The sequence below is a fragment of the Zea mays genome, chromosome 1 (genome assembly GCF_902167145.1).
Source record: "Zea mays cultivar B73 chromosome 1, Zm-B73-REFERENCE-NAM-5.0, whole genome shotgun sequence".
Taxonomy (NCBI): domain Eukaryota; kingdom Viridiplantae; phylum Streptophyta; class Magnoliopsida; order Poales; family Poaceae; genus Zea; species Zea mays.
The window spans coordinates 210,469,983-210,485,931 of NC_050096.1; the positions used below are offsets into that span (position 1 = coordinate 210,469,983).

Consider the following 15,949-nt stretch of genomic DNA (forward strand, 5'->3'; position numbering starts at 1 on the left):
AGACTTATCAGAAAAGACCTTGACACTGAGTCTGGCCCCCTTCTATGATATCATCTCTGGGCGGTCCACCATGCCACTAGGACAAATAACTCTGCTAGTTACTTTTAGCACTGAGTCTCTTCACTTCGAGGTAGTTGATATTGATGCGACTCACCATGCCATCCAGACTCGCAAAATTCATGGCAATTCCTCACTACACCTACCTAGTCTTCAAAATGCTAGGACCTAAGGATCCATTACTAAGTTCTTCGACTCAGGGGCTGAAGGTCACGTCATGCGACTCGGCTAAACAAAGCAATATATCAAGAGATGGGGTCCAACTTGTCTAAGTAGATAATTCTTCTAAAGTCAAACTCGGGGAGGGGGGGGAGGGGCTATTGTTAAGAATATATATTAGAGGCACTCGAGACACATCAATAGGCAAAATGTCGAAAAAGAAGATTGACTAAACTGGACCGAGTTGGAAATTCAATTTCACACTAGATAACTAGGACTCAGATTAGAGGAGGTTTCGATCCACACAACAAAGTTATGTGAGCAAGCAGTATATTCTCCCAGCAAGAAAGCTTCTCGTACAACACCCTCATATTTTCAGGAAATCAATAGATAACTTTGGATAGAGATTTTCTAGGAGGTAGGCTGAGTTGTTTGGCTTAGCTCATATTCGATATATCACTAGATATCACTCTTGTAACTGCCCCCTCTTTTAACTATAAAAGAGGGACCAAACATCCTAAAGGGGCATCTGAATGAGAACCATAGCCACCGATAAATTAGACATAGGGTATTACCTCTCAAGGGAGACCAAACCAGTATAAATCTTTGTGTCTTTCTGCCTTACTTTCTGATCTAGATCCCGCAATACTCCTATATCAAACCCACTGTCAAGAAATCCTCGACAACAAACATGTGCAATCAATAGCATGCACATAACAAGGTAGGGTGGTTGTTAGATTATATAGCTAAAAGTAGGAATGTTTAACGTGTGGCCATTATGAGGGCCCGGGGTGAGTGGCAATTATACACATGAAGTCCAATAATTCCTCGATAATCCTGACTCCTGCGCGGTGGTAGCTAGCTCATGGATTCTCTGCTCCTCTCATTACCATCACAACACATATCATTACTTTCCCCTGAATCCTGATGTCAGATATAGCTAGGTCGTCCTTCAAAAACTTGAATAATGCATGATATATTGGAATTGGTTATCTAATATACATGGACCTTGGTGCTGCATGATGCACAGAATGTTCTTAAAAATTAAATTACATAGCATCAAGGCATTTCATTATTAGCACAAATCAAATATATGGCCGATCTTTAAAAAAACAAGACCTTGAATTAATTAAAAAATGCGGCCTTTGACAATTAAAGAGAATATGAAATGGCTTTTAGCACAGCCGACATGACTCATCACGAGAGAAAAGCCAAACCAAAGGACGTGAGACATGCAGGCAGCTGACATCACATTCACGGATCATCGCTTATATTTATACACCACGTATTAGTGCAGTGGATCCTCCTCCTCAAGAGGTTCACCCACTCGATCATATCACCACCTCCGATCCTATAGAGATAGAGAGCTCATGGCGAGGCAGCCGGCCGGCGGCGACGACGTCAACCTGGACCTGCGCCTCGTCCACCACCAGTCGGCGTCCGGCGGTATGGGCAGGCTGCAGCACCACCACCTACCGCCGGTGGCCGCCGACGACCCTGACCGCAGCTTCTCGTGCACCTACTGCCGCCGCAAGTTCTTCAGCTCGCAGGCGCTGGGCGGCCACCAGAACGCGCACAAGCTGGAGCGCAGCCTCGCCAAGCGCAGCCGCGAGCTCTCCAGCGCTGTGGCGGTCGTCAGTGCGGCCATCTCCTCCTCCTCTGCCGCGGCGGCAGCAGCGCCGCGGGCGGCGGCTTCAGAGCTCTGTAGCTGGTACCCGACCGCGCAAGCGGGAGGCCCAGGGGACCAGGCAGCCGCGGCGGCCGTCGTGAGCTGGATCGCAGACGGCGGGCGCCGGTACGCATACCGCGTACAACAAGCCGCGGCGGCCAGCGACGCCGACGACATCGACCTGTCGCTCAGGCTGTAAGCTAGCTAAGCGCTACGCATGCGCATCGTATGTACGTACGTATGTGTACGCGTGTTGAAGCTGCGAAATTTATGAGACTACTGGATCCCATTATTTATTCCAATCGATCGCGAAGAACATGCTTTGATACGATTTATGCATTATGTTCCGCACCTCGACAATATATAATAAATACATAAAATTCCGACGCCTAAGCGGTCAAATATAAGACCTATACGGTCGGACATAGATGTCTGACGTCAAGAGTTGGAATAAGTTTATCTCCAACGCCCCACAGCCGTATGCGACAATAATTTACTTGATTAACGGCTATGATGCCGTCCAGTGGATCCTACATCTCAGTTATGTCTGAGGGCTTGCAAATATCTGTCCTGATTTTACATATATAAATCAGTATTAGCACTGGGACAACAGTATTTATTGGTTTTTGATCTTGATCAATTGCACATCAGATCTAAGGTATGTATACTTGCGTGTCTTCATATCGATCGAATTGGGCATATGCATGGTACAGGGTACTGCGTTGTGTGTAGTGCTAATCACATGAGCTAGCTAGCACGCGTTGTGTGTAGTGCTAATCACATGAGCTAGCTAGCACCCGCAAGAAATTAAAACCAAGCAACAAAAAAATCACTGGCTACATCTTTCTTTACTACATTAAACACCAGTTTGTAAACCGAATAGGATCTTATAATTTTTTTTAACCAACCCGCTATTAGTCAGGTCTAGTTTCCACGCTTGTACGATTTCTACCGTTGCCGTGTTCCACCACATTCAATTACCACCTTTTCTCTTCGCGCTTCATAAAAAATAAGGTGAAATTATGTATAAATGGGGAACTTTAGTTGTTGGTCCTACATTCACACTCACCTAACAACGAAACCGTAGTAATGCACGAGCATATAAATAGTATTATGCTAGATTAAATTCGTTCCCTAGCTTGCAAATATGATTCGTATATCATACTTTGTTACTTAATTGCTCAACTTATATTATGCTTTTAGTTGATCGGCGGCGCGGCGATTTTTTTTCTTTTGAAGTTTATCATGAACAATGAATTCAAAACTAATTAATAAGAATCAAAGAAGTTAAAGCTATATATATATAGTACTGCTATACAACATACGAGGTTATGTATGTACATGTGAATCTTTTGGATCAGTTCAATCGCTTGGACTACGTGCTATAGCTAGCCCTATATTCTTATTCAACTATATATAGCTGGCAAGTTAGACAAAAAGTTTGATTTACATGCTGTGACAAGACGATTGCAACTACTCCCTCCCTCCTAATAACTACCATTCTCGCTTTTCAAAAACAAAAACTGAATATACTCAAATTTGATCAATATATAATATAGTAATATCTTTATGATATATGTAGTTAATATATAATTAATATTATTAGATAGATCATTGTATTTATTTTTATAATAAACTTATTTAGAGATACAAATATTACTAATTTTTTTAAAATTTATATAATTATGCTTAGGAAAGTTTGAACAACACACTTCTTGTTGCAACAGCCGACATATAATAAAGGACGATATAGAGTACTACCTCTATGTTTTTATTCGATGCTTGGTAGTTCAACTTTATACTAACAAACGTCAAATAAAATAGATCGTAGGGAGTATATCATAACACTATGAGCAAAGCTTGATTGGTCTCTTAAATGCTAAGAGAATTATTTTCTCTGTTCTAAATTAAAATATAAATAGTTTAAGTTACTTTAGTACAATTACTTTAAATTTAATCAATTTTGTAACGTAAAAAAGAACAATAACATCTATGACATAAAATTAGTGCCATTAGATATATTATGAAATATAGTTCCATAATTCACACTTCTTTGATATGTTAGATGATAATAGTCTTCTTTATAAATTTAGTCAAACGTAGAATGATATGACGTGCAACAAATATTGACACTACCGCCGAAAACAGTGTACACTACTAGTGCTGTTGTGTGATAGCTTATATTTGAGGAGAGCACTCTCACTTCAGACGTAAGTGACCAGTGGTACGGGAGTGTGTTGCATTGTCATTCTTTACAAATGAGATTCTAAGGCTATCTCCAACATCCTTATCCACTCACTATCTTACTATACTCTACAGACATTGTAAAACACGTTTATGTGGTCTACTAGAGATGCCTAACACATCTATGACCAGTGGCTAAATGCAGTAGACCAGCTATGACTTGTTGTATACTAGCAGGTGAAAAGATGCTCAGACACCAGAAAAGAAGCAAAGTACATGGCAAGGTATCCTATGAGGAAAATGCGCTTCTCCTTTTCTTCTCTATACAAAAGAAAGCAAAATAAATAATATATGTTTTTCATGAGTATCCTATATTTAATGTACATACAAAAAAATCAAAATGGAAACATCTTGCTTCTGCATGTGATCTTCGGCAGGCACTAGTACTACCGTCATGGCTTTTCAGAATGATGTTTACGGTCACACGAGTGATACCCTGATAGACGTGCGTACGTATACTTGTGCATAGCTGCAGCAGCCGGATATGACAGTTTCACTCACCTTTTGGTAGGGCGTACCAACACTGTTTTGTAAAATGATTTACTTGAAAAACATCTCTCTCGTTAGTACTACTAGTCGGTTGCCTGTACTTTGCGACGGCTTACAACAATACCCACGTAAACTATCCATAAAAAAAATTCAAGATTTTTTATTGATTGTCTCCGCTCTCTATATAATATATTTTTTTATTTGGCTAACTGATGTTATTGTATACTCCATGCAAATATGTCTTGGTACAACACGGCTAATAAAGTGAGCGATTAGAAGAGAGTTCACAACGATTGACTGAATTAACAGAGATTATAAAATGACATAATTCCATCATACATAGACCAAATAAGAGAAAGTTTGTGAGATCAAGTTTCTAAAATAACTCCCATGAAGTCAAACTTATAAAAAAGATAAATCATAATATGGAGTGATTGCTAAAGTCAGGCATCAATGAAAACTAGATACGTTCCATATAAATTATGCTACTTCGTAGCAATTACTAACGTTTATAACTAACAAATGACCTTTCATTTTAGTGTGACAAATCATTGCTGCTTCATTCAATTCAGCAACCTCAAACACCATGTAGTCCATTGCGTCAATGTGGTCTCAGAAACGACCTAATGCTTGCAAGAGCCAAGGACGTCGTGCCGTGCTTGGGCTGTAGCCTCGGCCCGTAGTGCTGGCACGGCCCGACATGATTATTTTTTTATTTTACAAAAAACGTATATACCTATATTCAATTTATATTCAATGTTAAAAATATCTTAGCGTGATGTTTTACTGGTTAGACAGTTTCACCCAGTGTCTCTCGCCCTTCTTTCATCAGGGCATGGGTTCGAACCCCACCTCCAGCACCGTTTTTTAACATTTTACGCTAATTTAATTAAATGGATCGACGGGCTAACAGGTTGGCCCGACATAGCGTCGTGCCTGCCTGCGTCGTGCCTGTGCCATAGTTGTGGCCCGCGTGCATCTAGCCCGTGTCCGGCGTCGTTACGCTGATTTATTTAAATGATCGACAGGCTAACGGGCTGGCCCGACACAGTTAGCAGGTCGGCATGACGTGCCCGTATCGAGAGCGTCGTTTGGCATCTATAGACGTACAACGGATTAATTTGAAATAGCCGTGAGGGGTTATTTGTAAAAAAATAACGTATAACGACCGTTGAAACTGGTGCTTTAAGTATAGTATAGACTTAGGGGTTTTTAGTTTGTATGACTAATTTTTTGTCTCTCTATTTTATTTTATTTTATTTTGTTTTATTTTATTTTAATCTCTAAATTACTAAATATAAAAACTAAATCTATATTTTAGTTTTCGTATTTGGTATATATTAGAATAAAATTGAGAGATTAAAGTTAGTCACCAGAACCAAACACCCTGTTTGACGAATGAAGCGCAATCAGCTTTGACTTATTCGAAAAAGCTGTTTAGGCGGAGAAGCCAAAGCTATGTTTACGAAAACCAAAGCCCTACTTACCAAAGTAGATCGTATTACAAGTCGTCTTAGCTTTCGTAAATATATAATTTTAGTATGTATTTAGATATATAATATATTTATATATGTAATAAAATAATGTATCTAAAGTTGAATATATTATAATTTAGAACGAAAATGTAGTTTAGTACTTCCGTTAGAAAAAGGAAAATTCTAGTCAAATTAATTTCGCTTTGATTAAGTTCGTAGAATAATATCAATATTTTGTGCCTTTAACAAGATTGATTAAAAAAATTCTATAACTAATTTAATAATTCTTATTTGTTATTATAATATTGATTTTTTATATAGTTTTGATGATTTTAAATCTTCTGAATTTTCACAAAGTGAGACTTACGTTTTGTTGCAGACGAAGAGAATACAAGTAACATGATAGAAGAATCTAGAACGTTTAGTACGTGTGAGTGCCTGTCACATATCTCACCACATGATAGACGAATCTAGAACGTTCTATGTAGAGAAAGAGAAATTCAGAGAGCATACGTTCCTTTACGTCATGGCTCATGCCTAGCCCCATCATTCTGTTGTTCCTCTTCTCTCTCTTCCCACACTTGGAGGACAGCTCGAGTGGAGATTTATAAGCAGCTCTATAGAATCTTATTTTATATTTTTAATACAAAAAAACTAGCTTTTAATCAAGGGCTGCTTCTTTCTTCCTATATATTTGCATGTCTAGATTGATGGTCAGCATGCTCAATGCAGGTTAAATTACATTACTATCCATGTTAAAGGGTCTAACGCTCACGAAAGTTGCTCAGACTATTCTCGATTCATAGTATCATACTCCATCGTCCTAATTTATAATTTGTTTAACTTTTTTTATCAAATTTAATCATTTGGCTTATTTATTTTTTGCGAAAATTTGAAAAAATAAAAGTCGTGCTTAAATTATATCATATGCTAACGTTATCATAATAAAATTTTAAATAATTATGATTTTTTTTGGATAAAACGAACCAGTCAAATTTAGAGTAAAAAAGTCAAACGAATTATAAATTAGAACGAAGAGAGTGCATATTTAATACATACAACATAAGAATTTTTGATGATATCACAAGAGAGCTAAGAGGGAAGAGAAGAAAATTATATCTTGAGTGAGATACTACTTGAGCATGAGATCATTTACATTAAATTTTTAACCATCTAAGTAGACCATCTCTCATACCCTCACATATACTAGCATTTAATATCCTGTAGTTGATCAAAAAAATAATCTACGATATCCATGTAAGTTTATATGATATATGATATGATAATTATTTTGGATAATGTGACAGGAAACAATATACTGAGAATAACCCAGTATTAATAATGGCAGTCCAGAAAGCAATCATGATACTCCCTTCATTTTTTTATTTAACGTTTTGTAGTATATTTGTGCACTATTTAGCGTCAAATGTAAAAGGATAGAGATAGTACTATATATGGTAGAATGACTGAACCAGTAGCATGGGAGCTTCTGGACTTCCCTACGACCGAAGGATAAGACCGTTGGCCTTTCATTTTCTAGACGAAAACTGATCTTTTGTCTTTATTTTATTGGTCATATGTTGATAGGCTTTGTCTGACATGAGTAGTACTGTTATTTGATCTTCCACTATATATAACTCCCTGTATATATGACATCTTATTTTGGATAAAATTTGAATCATAGAAATATAATATTTTGGAATTAAGGGAGCAGATTCAACACACGTTCTAGGATTACTTACTTTGGAATCTGCGCAATTGTGTGGTAAGTTCAGCAACCTCTTTTGGGCGGATTAGAGACTGGCCTTGTTTGTATTGTCATGCAAACTGATGTGATGGTACATTTTTCTTTGTAGATTTTTCTTTGCTTTTCCAAGCATGCCTCATAGTGAGAGGTAGATTGCTTTGGGTTGCCTACCTAGGAACGGGGTATCCAAGGCAAGACACACAAACCTTTCTCTGGCCCATTTACCAAATTCTCGCCGATCAAGTCTGCGAGGTGGGACGACCGACCAAGTCCCCGCCGAGCAAGTCTGCGAGATGGGATGACCGACTAAGTCCCCGTCGAGCAAGACCGCGAGGCAGGATGACCGACCAAGTCTCTGTCGAGCAAGTCTGCAAGGCGGGGCAAACGACCATGTCCCTACCGAGCAAGACTGCGAGGCGGGGTGACCGACCAAGTCCCCGACGAGCAAGTTTGAGAGGCGGGGCGACCGACCAAGTACCCATCGAGCAAGCCTGCAAGGGTGGACGAACAACCAAGTCCCCGCTGAGCAAGCATGCAAGGCAGGGCAAACAACTAAGGCCCCGCCGAGCGGATCCGCGAAGAAGGAACTCGGGCCGACGCAGTCGGCGCACGACGGCCACGGCAAGACACAACATTACCAAACCACGTCCGGACCGTACATACAGAACCAAAATGTCTCTGACAGACATGATGGAACACCCCCGTGTGCGCCTTCAGACATGTCCTCACTAACTTACATGGTCGGTCAACTTTAGTTGTGGAGACCTCATCACTGGAGTCTCTACAGTGGCCCATATACCAGAAAGGACGAGACAATATCCCATACCGGGCGTATACCTACGCACGCTTGATAGCGACACAAGGGAGATGACGAAAGACGAAGCAGTACTAAACATGACCCTCAAACTCGTTTTAAGTCCGCCAGGTACCGCAACATCGACATCGAGCAAGCTAAAGAGACTCATATACTGGATGGAGAAGATGGAACGCCATACTAGGGGCACAACAATGCACGACCCTATGGGCGACGTCAGGAGAACTACACCGTCAGAGGCAGCGTTCTGAGCCCCCTCCCAGTATAATACAAGTCTCCTTTATAAGGTCCAACCCTTGAACTATAAAAGGGCTGCCCTCTTTTCTCTAGGGACACAAGCACACCAGTTGTAACACGCCTCAAAGCCTACAATCAGCACTACACTGGACTAGGGCGAAAGCTTGAACTAGTATAAGCCCTATGTCTCAGTTCTTTGCTCGGATCTCTATGGTACACCATTCAGAGTGATCTCCGTGGTCCAAAACCATGACACCGACTTGCTCATTTCGGCAAAGAAAGCATTTATTGAAGGGTCTATTTGTGCCTCCTTCTCTAGAACTTTCTTCTTGAAGTGTTCTTTCTCTTCTTCGTTGACGATGTGACATATCTCTTCCTTCGTCATTTCATAAGGTAGCTTTTTTATGCAAACTTTGGTAAAGAGTCACTACGTGTGCTATTGCTCTCTATTTGCCTTTCCATTGTGCGCATTTGCTTTTTACTATTGGTTGTGCAGGAGAATTGCTCCTTTTTCTAGGGCCTTCAGATGGATAAGGAGATAAAGGGCTCCTACTAGGTGGAGAAGGAGGTGGAGAGCTCCTTCAAGTTGGCGGAGGAGGTGAAGGGCTCCTTCGACTAGGTGGAGAAGGAGGTGGAGGGCTCTTTCGACTAGCTTTTTAAATTCTTGGCTAGGCATTCTATATTTTAATGTATCTTTTTTGTCATAGAACAAATTCATGCAGGACCTATGAAAGCATGGTTTCATCATCACCCCCTCTGATGTCCAGCCCTAGATCTTTGTATCCATCACAGATCTGGTCAACGCTTATCACCGAGTACCCAGCTGGAATTTCGGCCCTATGGTATGTTGGCTTTTTTGTGGCAAAGGCACCATACCATAAGCAACCTTAGTTGACAGGTTTTTGACTTCTATGTGTAGCTCACTAGGCATTGGATGGCCAATATCATTAACTAGGAACTGTTGTCCTTGAGGAATTTCTGTGGATGCGTGGCTACTACGTTGACTTTTGGAGCTGACCATGTCAGAAAGAGGAGGCATCAACCCCTTTTGGGTTAGCTGCTTAGAAGCAATTGCCACTTGACATTGTACCTCATGTGAATAAATGCTTTAGACTTGGCAAGTTTGTGGTCTAGATTTCTGACTCTGTGGTGGTCGCATAGAGGGGGTGAATAGGTGATGACTAGAAATTTTAGAACTTATACAACAAGTTGTTAGAACAAGAGATACAATAATTAGAGTTACGGGAGATGATCTTTTTGCACTTGTTGATTGTTGCCAATGAATGCAAAATTAACTTGGGAGCAACATGAGTGAAAAATCAAAGCAATGTACTTAGAGAGGTAGTAGAGGTGAAATAGTTATCTTGCACTTGTTGCTCTTGTTGATATACAAATGACACAAAGAGCGATACAAGTGATTTAGAGTGAAAGAATCAAGAAAGAGAACATGGATGGAAGAGAGAAAGAGAAAAACAAATCGCAAGTGAAAGTAAAGAGCACAAGAAGACATAAGTAATTTGTTTACCGAGGTTTGGTTCCTAAGAACCTATGTCCCCATTGAGGTGTTCCAAAGGACAGAGTCTCTCTCGACTCTCTCAAATGATCCACCGATCAACCTTGAGCCCTCAGATCTAGTATGAACAGAGACAGAGTCTTCACAAGGCACTCCATAAGATCGGAGCTTCTTGGAATCCTTTACAATGTTGAATCAACAAACACAAAGCACAAGAACATAACAACACGAGCACTCGCACAAAGCACTAACAAGACACACACACAAATGGCTATATTCTCTCTAATGGCACTTGGGAGGCTATTGAAACACTATGGAGTGTTGCTCTAATGCATATGAGTTTGTCTCTATGTCTTGTGCTGCTTGGATACTCGAATGGGTTGTTTGGGGCTACTTATAGCCCCAAACCCCCAAAAGAGTCATTGAGAGAACTGCAAAAATTTTGGTCTGGGCGGGTGCACCACACCAAGTACTATAGCACAAACTTCGAGATCCTTACTGGCGCCTTCCTTCTAAGTTGGCCCTAGACTAGTTCGATGCACCTTTAGATCATGTGCCACGTCAGCTAACCGTTAGGGTTTACTGTTGGACCTTGAGTTGATTGTTATATCAGACTAGTCTAGTGCACACCAGACTATGATAGTACACCCAATTGCTTCTGTCCACTCTGCATCCCTTTCTAGAAAAGTGGTCCGATGCACCACCGGACTGGTCCGGTGCACCAGGCCAACGAAGTCTATTCTATAGAACTCTCTAGAACTTCGGTCTGGTGCGCCACTAGACCGGTCCTATGCGTTAAGTCGCTGAAGCTGTCTCTGTAGACCTCTCTGGAACTTATGTTCGATGCACCACTAGACTGGTCACGTGCACCCCAAACAGTCGAACTTAGTCTTCACACTAGTTTTCTTTCTCAAATAAATTTACTTTCTTAGAGACTGTTTCCATGACTTAGACAAACATTTCTAGTGACTATCCAACTGGTCTAAGTCATGTAACTTCATTTTTTATTCCTCCAACTTAGTTTTCTGTTTTTGCTCAACTCTTGCTCCAAAAGCACCTTTTCCAAGTTAAGACTTCTCAAACCTTTCAAGGTGTTCAAAAACATTTCTAGGGCATTTAGAACTTATCCAAGTATGTAAACCCCCTGTAGTATATGAAAGGGAATTAGGCTTACACCTATTTCCTAATTGATTTTGGTGGTTGAATTGCCCAACACAAATAATTGGACTAACTAGTTTGCTCTAGTCCATAAGTTCTACAGGTGCCAAAGGTTCACAATAAGCCAATAAAAAGACCAAGTAAAGGGTTCAAACAAGAGAGCAAGGGATAACCGAAGTGTGCCCTGGTCTGGCGCACCGGACTGTCCGGTGTGCCACCGGACAGTGTGCGGTGCACCAGGGGACTCCAGGCTAAACTCCTCACCTTCGGGAATTCTCAGAAGCGCTACGCTATAATTCACCGGACTGTCCGGTGCCCCAAGGAAGAACAACTCTGAACTCGCCAGCTTCGGGAATCCGCTCCGCTATAATTCACCGGACTGTCCGGTGCACATCGGACTGTCCGGTGTGACAGCGGAGCAATGGCTACTTCGCGCGCAACGGTCGACTGCAACACATTAAATGCGCGCCTACGCACGCAGAGGAGCAGAGCACGCGCGGGTGGCACACCGGACAGCCTACAGGGCCTGTCCGGTGCACCACCGGACAGCCAGGCGGGCCCACAAGACAGAGCTCCAACGGTCGAACCCCAACGGTCTGCTGACGTGGCTGGCGCACCAGACAGTGTCCGGTGGCGCACCGGACTGTCCGGTGCGCCATGCGACAACACACTTCCAACGGCCACTTTGTGGTGGTTGGGGCTATAAATACCCCAACCACCCCACATTCATTGGCATCCAAGTTTTCCACCTTCCAACTACTTACAAGAGCTCTAGCATTCAATTCTAGACACAACCAAATAGATCAAATCCTCTCCCAACTCCATAAAGCTCTAGTGATTAGAGAGAGATTTGTTGTGTTCTTTTGAGCTCTTGCGCTTGGATTGCTTCTTTCTCTCATTCTTTCTTGCGATCATCTCATTTGTAATCGAGGCAAGAGACACCAATTGTGTGGTGGTCCTTGCGGGGAACTTTGTGTTCTGATTGATTGAGAAGAGAAGCTCACTCGGTCTAAGTGACCGTTTGAGAGAGGGAAAAGGGTTGAAAGAGACCCGGTCTTTGTGACCACCTCAACGGGGAGTAGGTTTGCGAGAACCGAACCTCGGTAAAACAAATCCTTGTGTCTCACTCTTTATTCGCTTGCGATTTGTTTTTCACACCCTCTCTCGGACTCGTTTATACTTCTAACGCTAACCCGACTTGTAGTTGTGATTAAGTTTGTAAATTTTAGATTCGCCCTATTCACCCCCCCTCTAGGCGACTTTCAATTGGTATCAGAACCCAGTGCTTCATTAGAGCCTAACTGCTCGAAGTGATGTCGGGAGATCACGCCAAGAAGGAGATGGTGATCGGCGAGAAGCCCGCTACAAGCCACGGGAAAGCTCCATCGGGAGAGTCCCGCAACAAGGGGAAGGAAAAGGAATCCCCTTCACACAAGTCGCGTCGGAGCGGTGACAAGAAGAAGAAGATGAGGAAAGTGGTCTACTATGAGACCGACACCTCATCGCCATCCACCTCCGGCTCCGACACGCCGTCCATAACTTCTAAGCGCCATGAGCGTAAGAAGTTTAGTAAGATCCCCCTGCGCTATCCTCGCATTTCTAAACATACACCATTACTTTCCGTCCCATTAGGCAAACCACCAACGTTTGATGGTGAAGATTATGCTAGGTGGAGTGATTTGATGCGATTTCACCTAACCTCACTCCACAAAAGTATATGGGATGTTGTTGAGTTTGGTGTACAAGTACCATCCGTAGGGGATGAAGATTATGATGAGGACGAAGTGGCCCAAATCCAACACTTCAACTCCCAAGCCACAACTATACTCCTCGCCTCTCTAAGTCGAGAGGAGTATAATAAGGTGCAAGGGTTGAAAAGTGCTAAGGAGATTTGGGACACGCTAAAGACCGCGCACGAAGGAGACGAGGTGACCAAAATCACCAAGCGGGAAACGATCGAGGGGGAGCTTGGTCGCTTCCGACTTCGCCAAGGGGAGGAGCCACAAGACATGTACAACCGGCTCAAAACCTTGGTGAACCAAGTGCGCAACCTCGGGAGCAAAAAATAGGATGACCACGAAATGGTTAAGGTTATTCTTAGATCACTTGTTTTCCTTAACCCCACTCAAGTTCAATTAATTCGTGGTAATCCTAGATATACACTAATGACTCCCGAGGAAGTAATCGGGAATTTTGTGAGCTTTGAATTGATGATCAAAGGCTCAAAGAAGATCAACGAGCTTGATGGCCCCTCCACGTCCGAAGCACAACCGGTCGCATTCAAAGCGACGGAGGAAAAGAAGGAGGAGTCTACTTCAAGTAGAACACCCATTGATGCCTCCAAGCTCGACAACGAGTAAATGGCGCTCATCATCAAGAGCTTCCGCCAAATCCTCAAACAAAGGAGGGGGAAAGATTACAAGCCCCGCTCCAAGAAAGTGTGCTACAAATGTGGTAAGCCCGGTCATTTTATTGCAAAATGTCCATTATCTAGTGATAGTGACAGGGGCGACGACAAGAAGGGGAGAAAAAAGGAGAAGAAGAGGTACTACAAGAAGAAGGGCGGCGATGCCCATGTTTGCCGGGAGTGGGACTCCGACGAGAGCTCCACCGACTCCTCCTCCGACGAGGACGCCACAAACATCGCCGTCACCAAGGGTCTTCTCTTCCCCAACATCGGCCACAAATGCCTCATGGCAAAGGACGGCAAAAGGAAGAAGGTAAAATCAAGATCCTCCACTAAATATGAAACCTCTAGTGATGAGGATAATGCTAGTAATGAGGAGGATAACTTGCGCATTCTTTTTGCCAACCTAAACATGCAACAAAAAGAAAAATTAAATGAATTGATTAGTGCTATTTATGAGAAGGATGATCTCTTGGACACTCAAGAGGACTTCCTTATTAAAGAAAATAAGAAGCATGTTAAAGTTAAAAATGCTTACGCTTTAGAAGTAGAAAAATGTGAAAAACTATCTAGTGAGCTAAGCACTTGCCATGAGACTATTGACAACCTTAGAAATGAGAATGCTAGTTTAATTGCTAAGGTTGATTCAAATGCTTGTGATGTTTCAATACCCAATCTTAGAAATGATAATGTTGATTTGCTCGCTAAGATTGAAGAATTGAACACTTCTCTTGCTAGCCTTAGGATTGAGAATGAAAAATTGCTTGCTAAGGCTAAAGAATTAGATGTTTGCAATGCTTCCATTTCCGACCTTAGAAGTAAAAATGATATATTGCATGCTAAGGTTGTAGAATTAAAATCTTGCAAACCCTCTACATCTACCATTGAACATACTTCTATTTGCACTAGATGTAGAGTTATTAACATTGATGCTATTCATGATCACATGGCTTTAATTAAACAACAAAATGATCATATAGCAAAATTAGATGCTAAAATTTCCGAGCATGACTTAGAAAACGAAAAATTTAAATTTGCTAGAAGCATGCTCTATAGAGGGAGACGCCCTGGTATCAAGGATGGCATTGGCTTCCAAAGGGGAGACAATGTTAAACTTAAGGCCCCTCCTAAAATATTGTCTAATTTTGTTAAGGGCAAGGCTCCCATGTCTCAGGATAACGAGGGTTACATTTTGTACCCTGCCGGTTATCCCGAGAGCAAAATTAGGAGAATTCACTCTAGGAAGTCTCACTCTGGCCCTAATCATGCTTTTATGTATAAGGATGAGACATCTAGCTCTAGGCAATCAACCCGTGCTAAATTGCCTAAGAAGAATACTCCTAGTGCATCAAATGAACATAGCATTTCATTTAAGACTTTTGATGCATCCTATGTTTTAACTAACAAATCCGGCAAGGTAGTTGCCAAATATGTCGGGGACAAACACAAGGGATCAAAGACTTGTGTTTGGGTACCCAAAGTTCTTGTATCTAATGCCAAAGGACCCAAAACAGTTTGGGTACCTAAAACAAAGAACTAAACTTGTTTTGTAGGTTTATGCATTCGGGGGCTCAAGTTGGATAATCGACAGCGGGTGCACAAACCACATGACAGGGGAGAAAAAGATGTTCTCCTCCTATGAGAAAAACCAAGATCCCCAACGAGCTATCACATTCGGGGATGGAAATCAAGGTTTGGTCAAAGGATTGGGTAAAATTGCTATATCTCCTGACCACTCTATTTCCAATGTTTTTCTTGTAGATTCTTTAGATTACAATTTGCTTTCCGTATCTCAATTATGCAAAATGGGCTACAACTGTCTTTTTACAGATGTAGGTGTTACTGTCTTTAGAAGGAGTGATGATTCAATAGCATTTAAGGGGGTGTTAGAGGGTTAGCTATACTTAGTAGATTTTGATAGAGCTGAACTCGACACTTGCTTAATTGCTAAGACTAACATGGGCTGGCTCTGGCATCGCC

The 15,949-nt window shown here is 41.8% G+C and overlaps 1 protein-coding gene across 1 annotated transcript; it reads left to right on the plus strand.

Moving 5' to 3' along the window:
- The first annotated feature begins 1,341 nt into the window (after window positions 1–1,341).
- LOC103643204 (protein LATE FLOWERING) lies at window positions 1,342–2,213 on the plus strand. Its single transcript, XM_008666354.4, has one exon. It carries the CDS (start codon window positions 1,587–1,589, stop codon window positions 2,082–2,084), a length of 498 nt encoding a protein of 165 aa, XP_008664576.1. The 5' UTR covers window positions 1,342–1,586; the 3' UTR covers window positions 2,085–2,213.
- The last annotated feature ends 13,736 nt before the right edge of the window (window positions 2,214–15,949 follow it).

Coding starts and splice junctions, on each gene's coding strand:
- LOC103643204 (XM_008666354.4), top strand. CDS start 1,587: ATGGCGAGGCAGCCGGCCGGCGGCGACGACGTCAACCTGGACCTGCGC.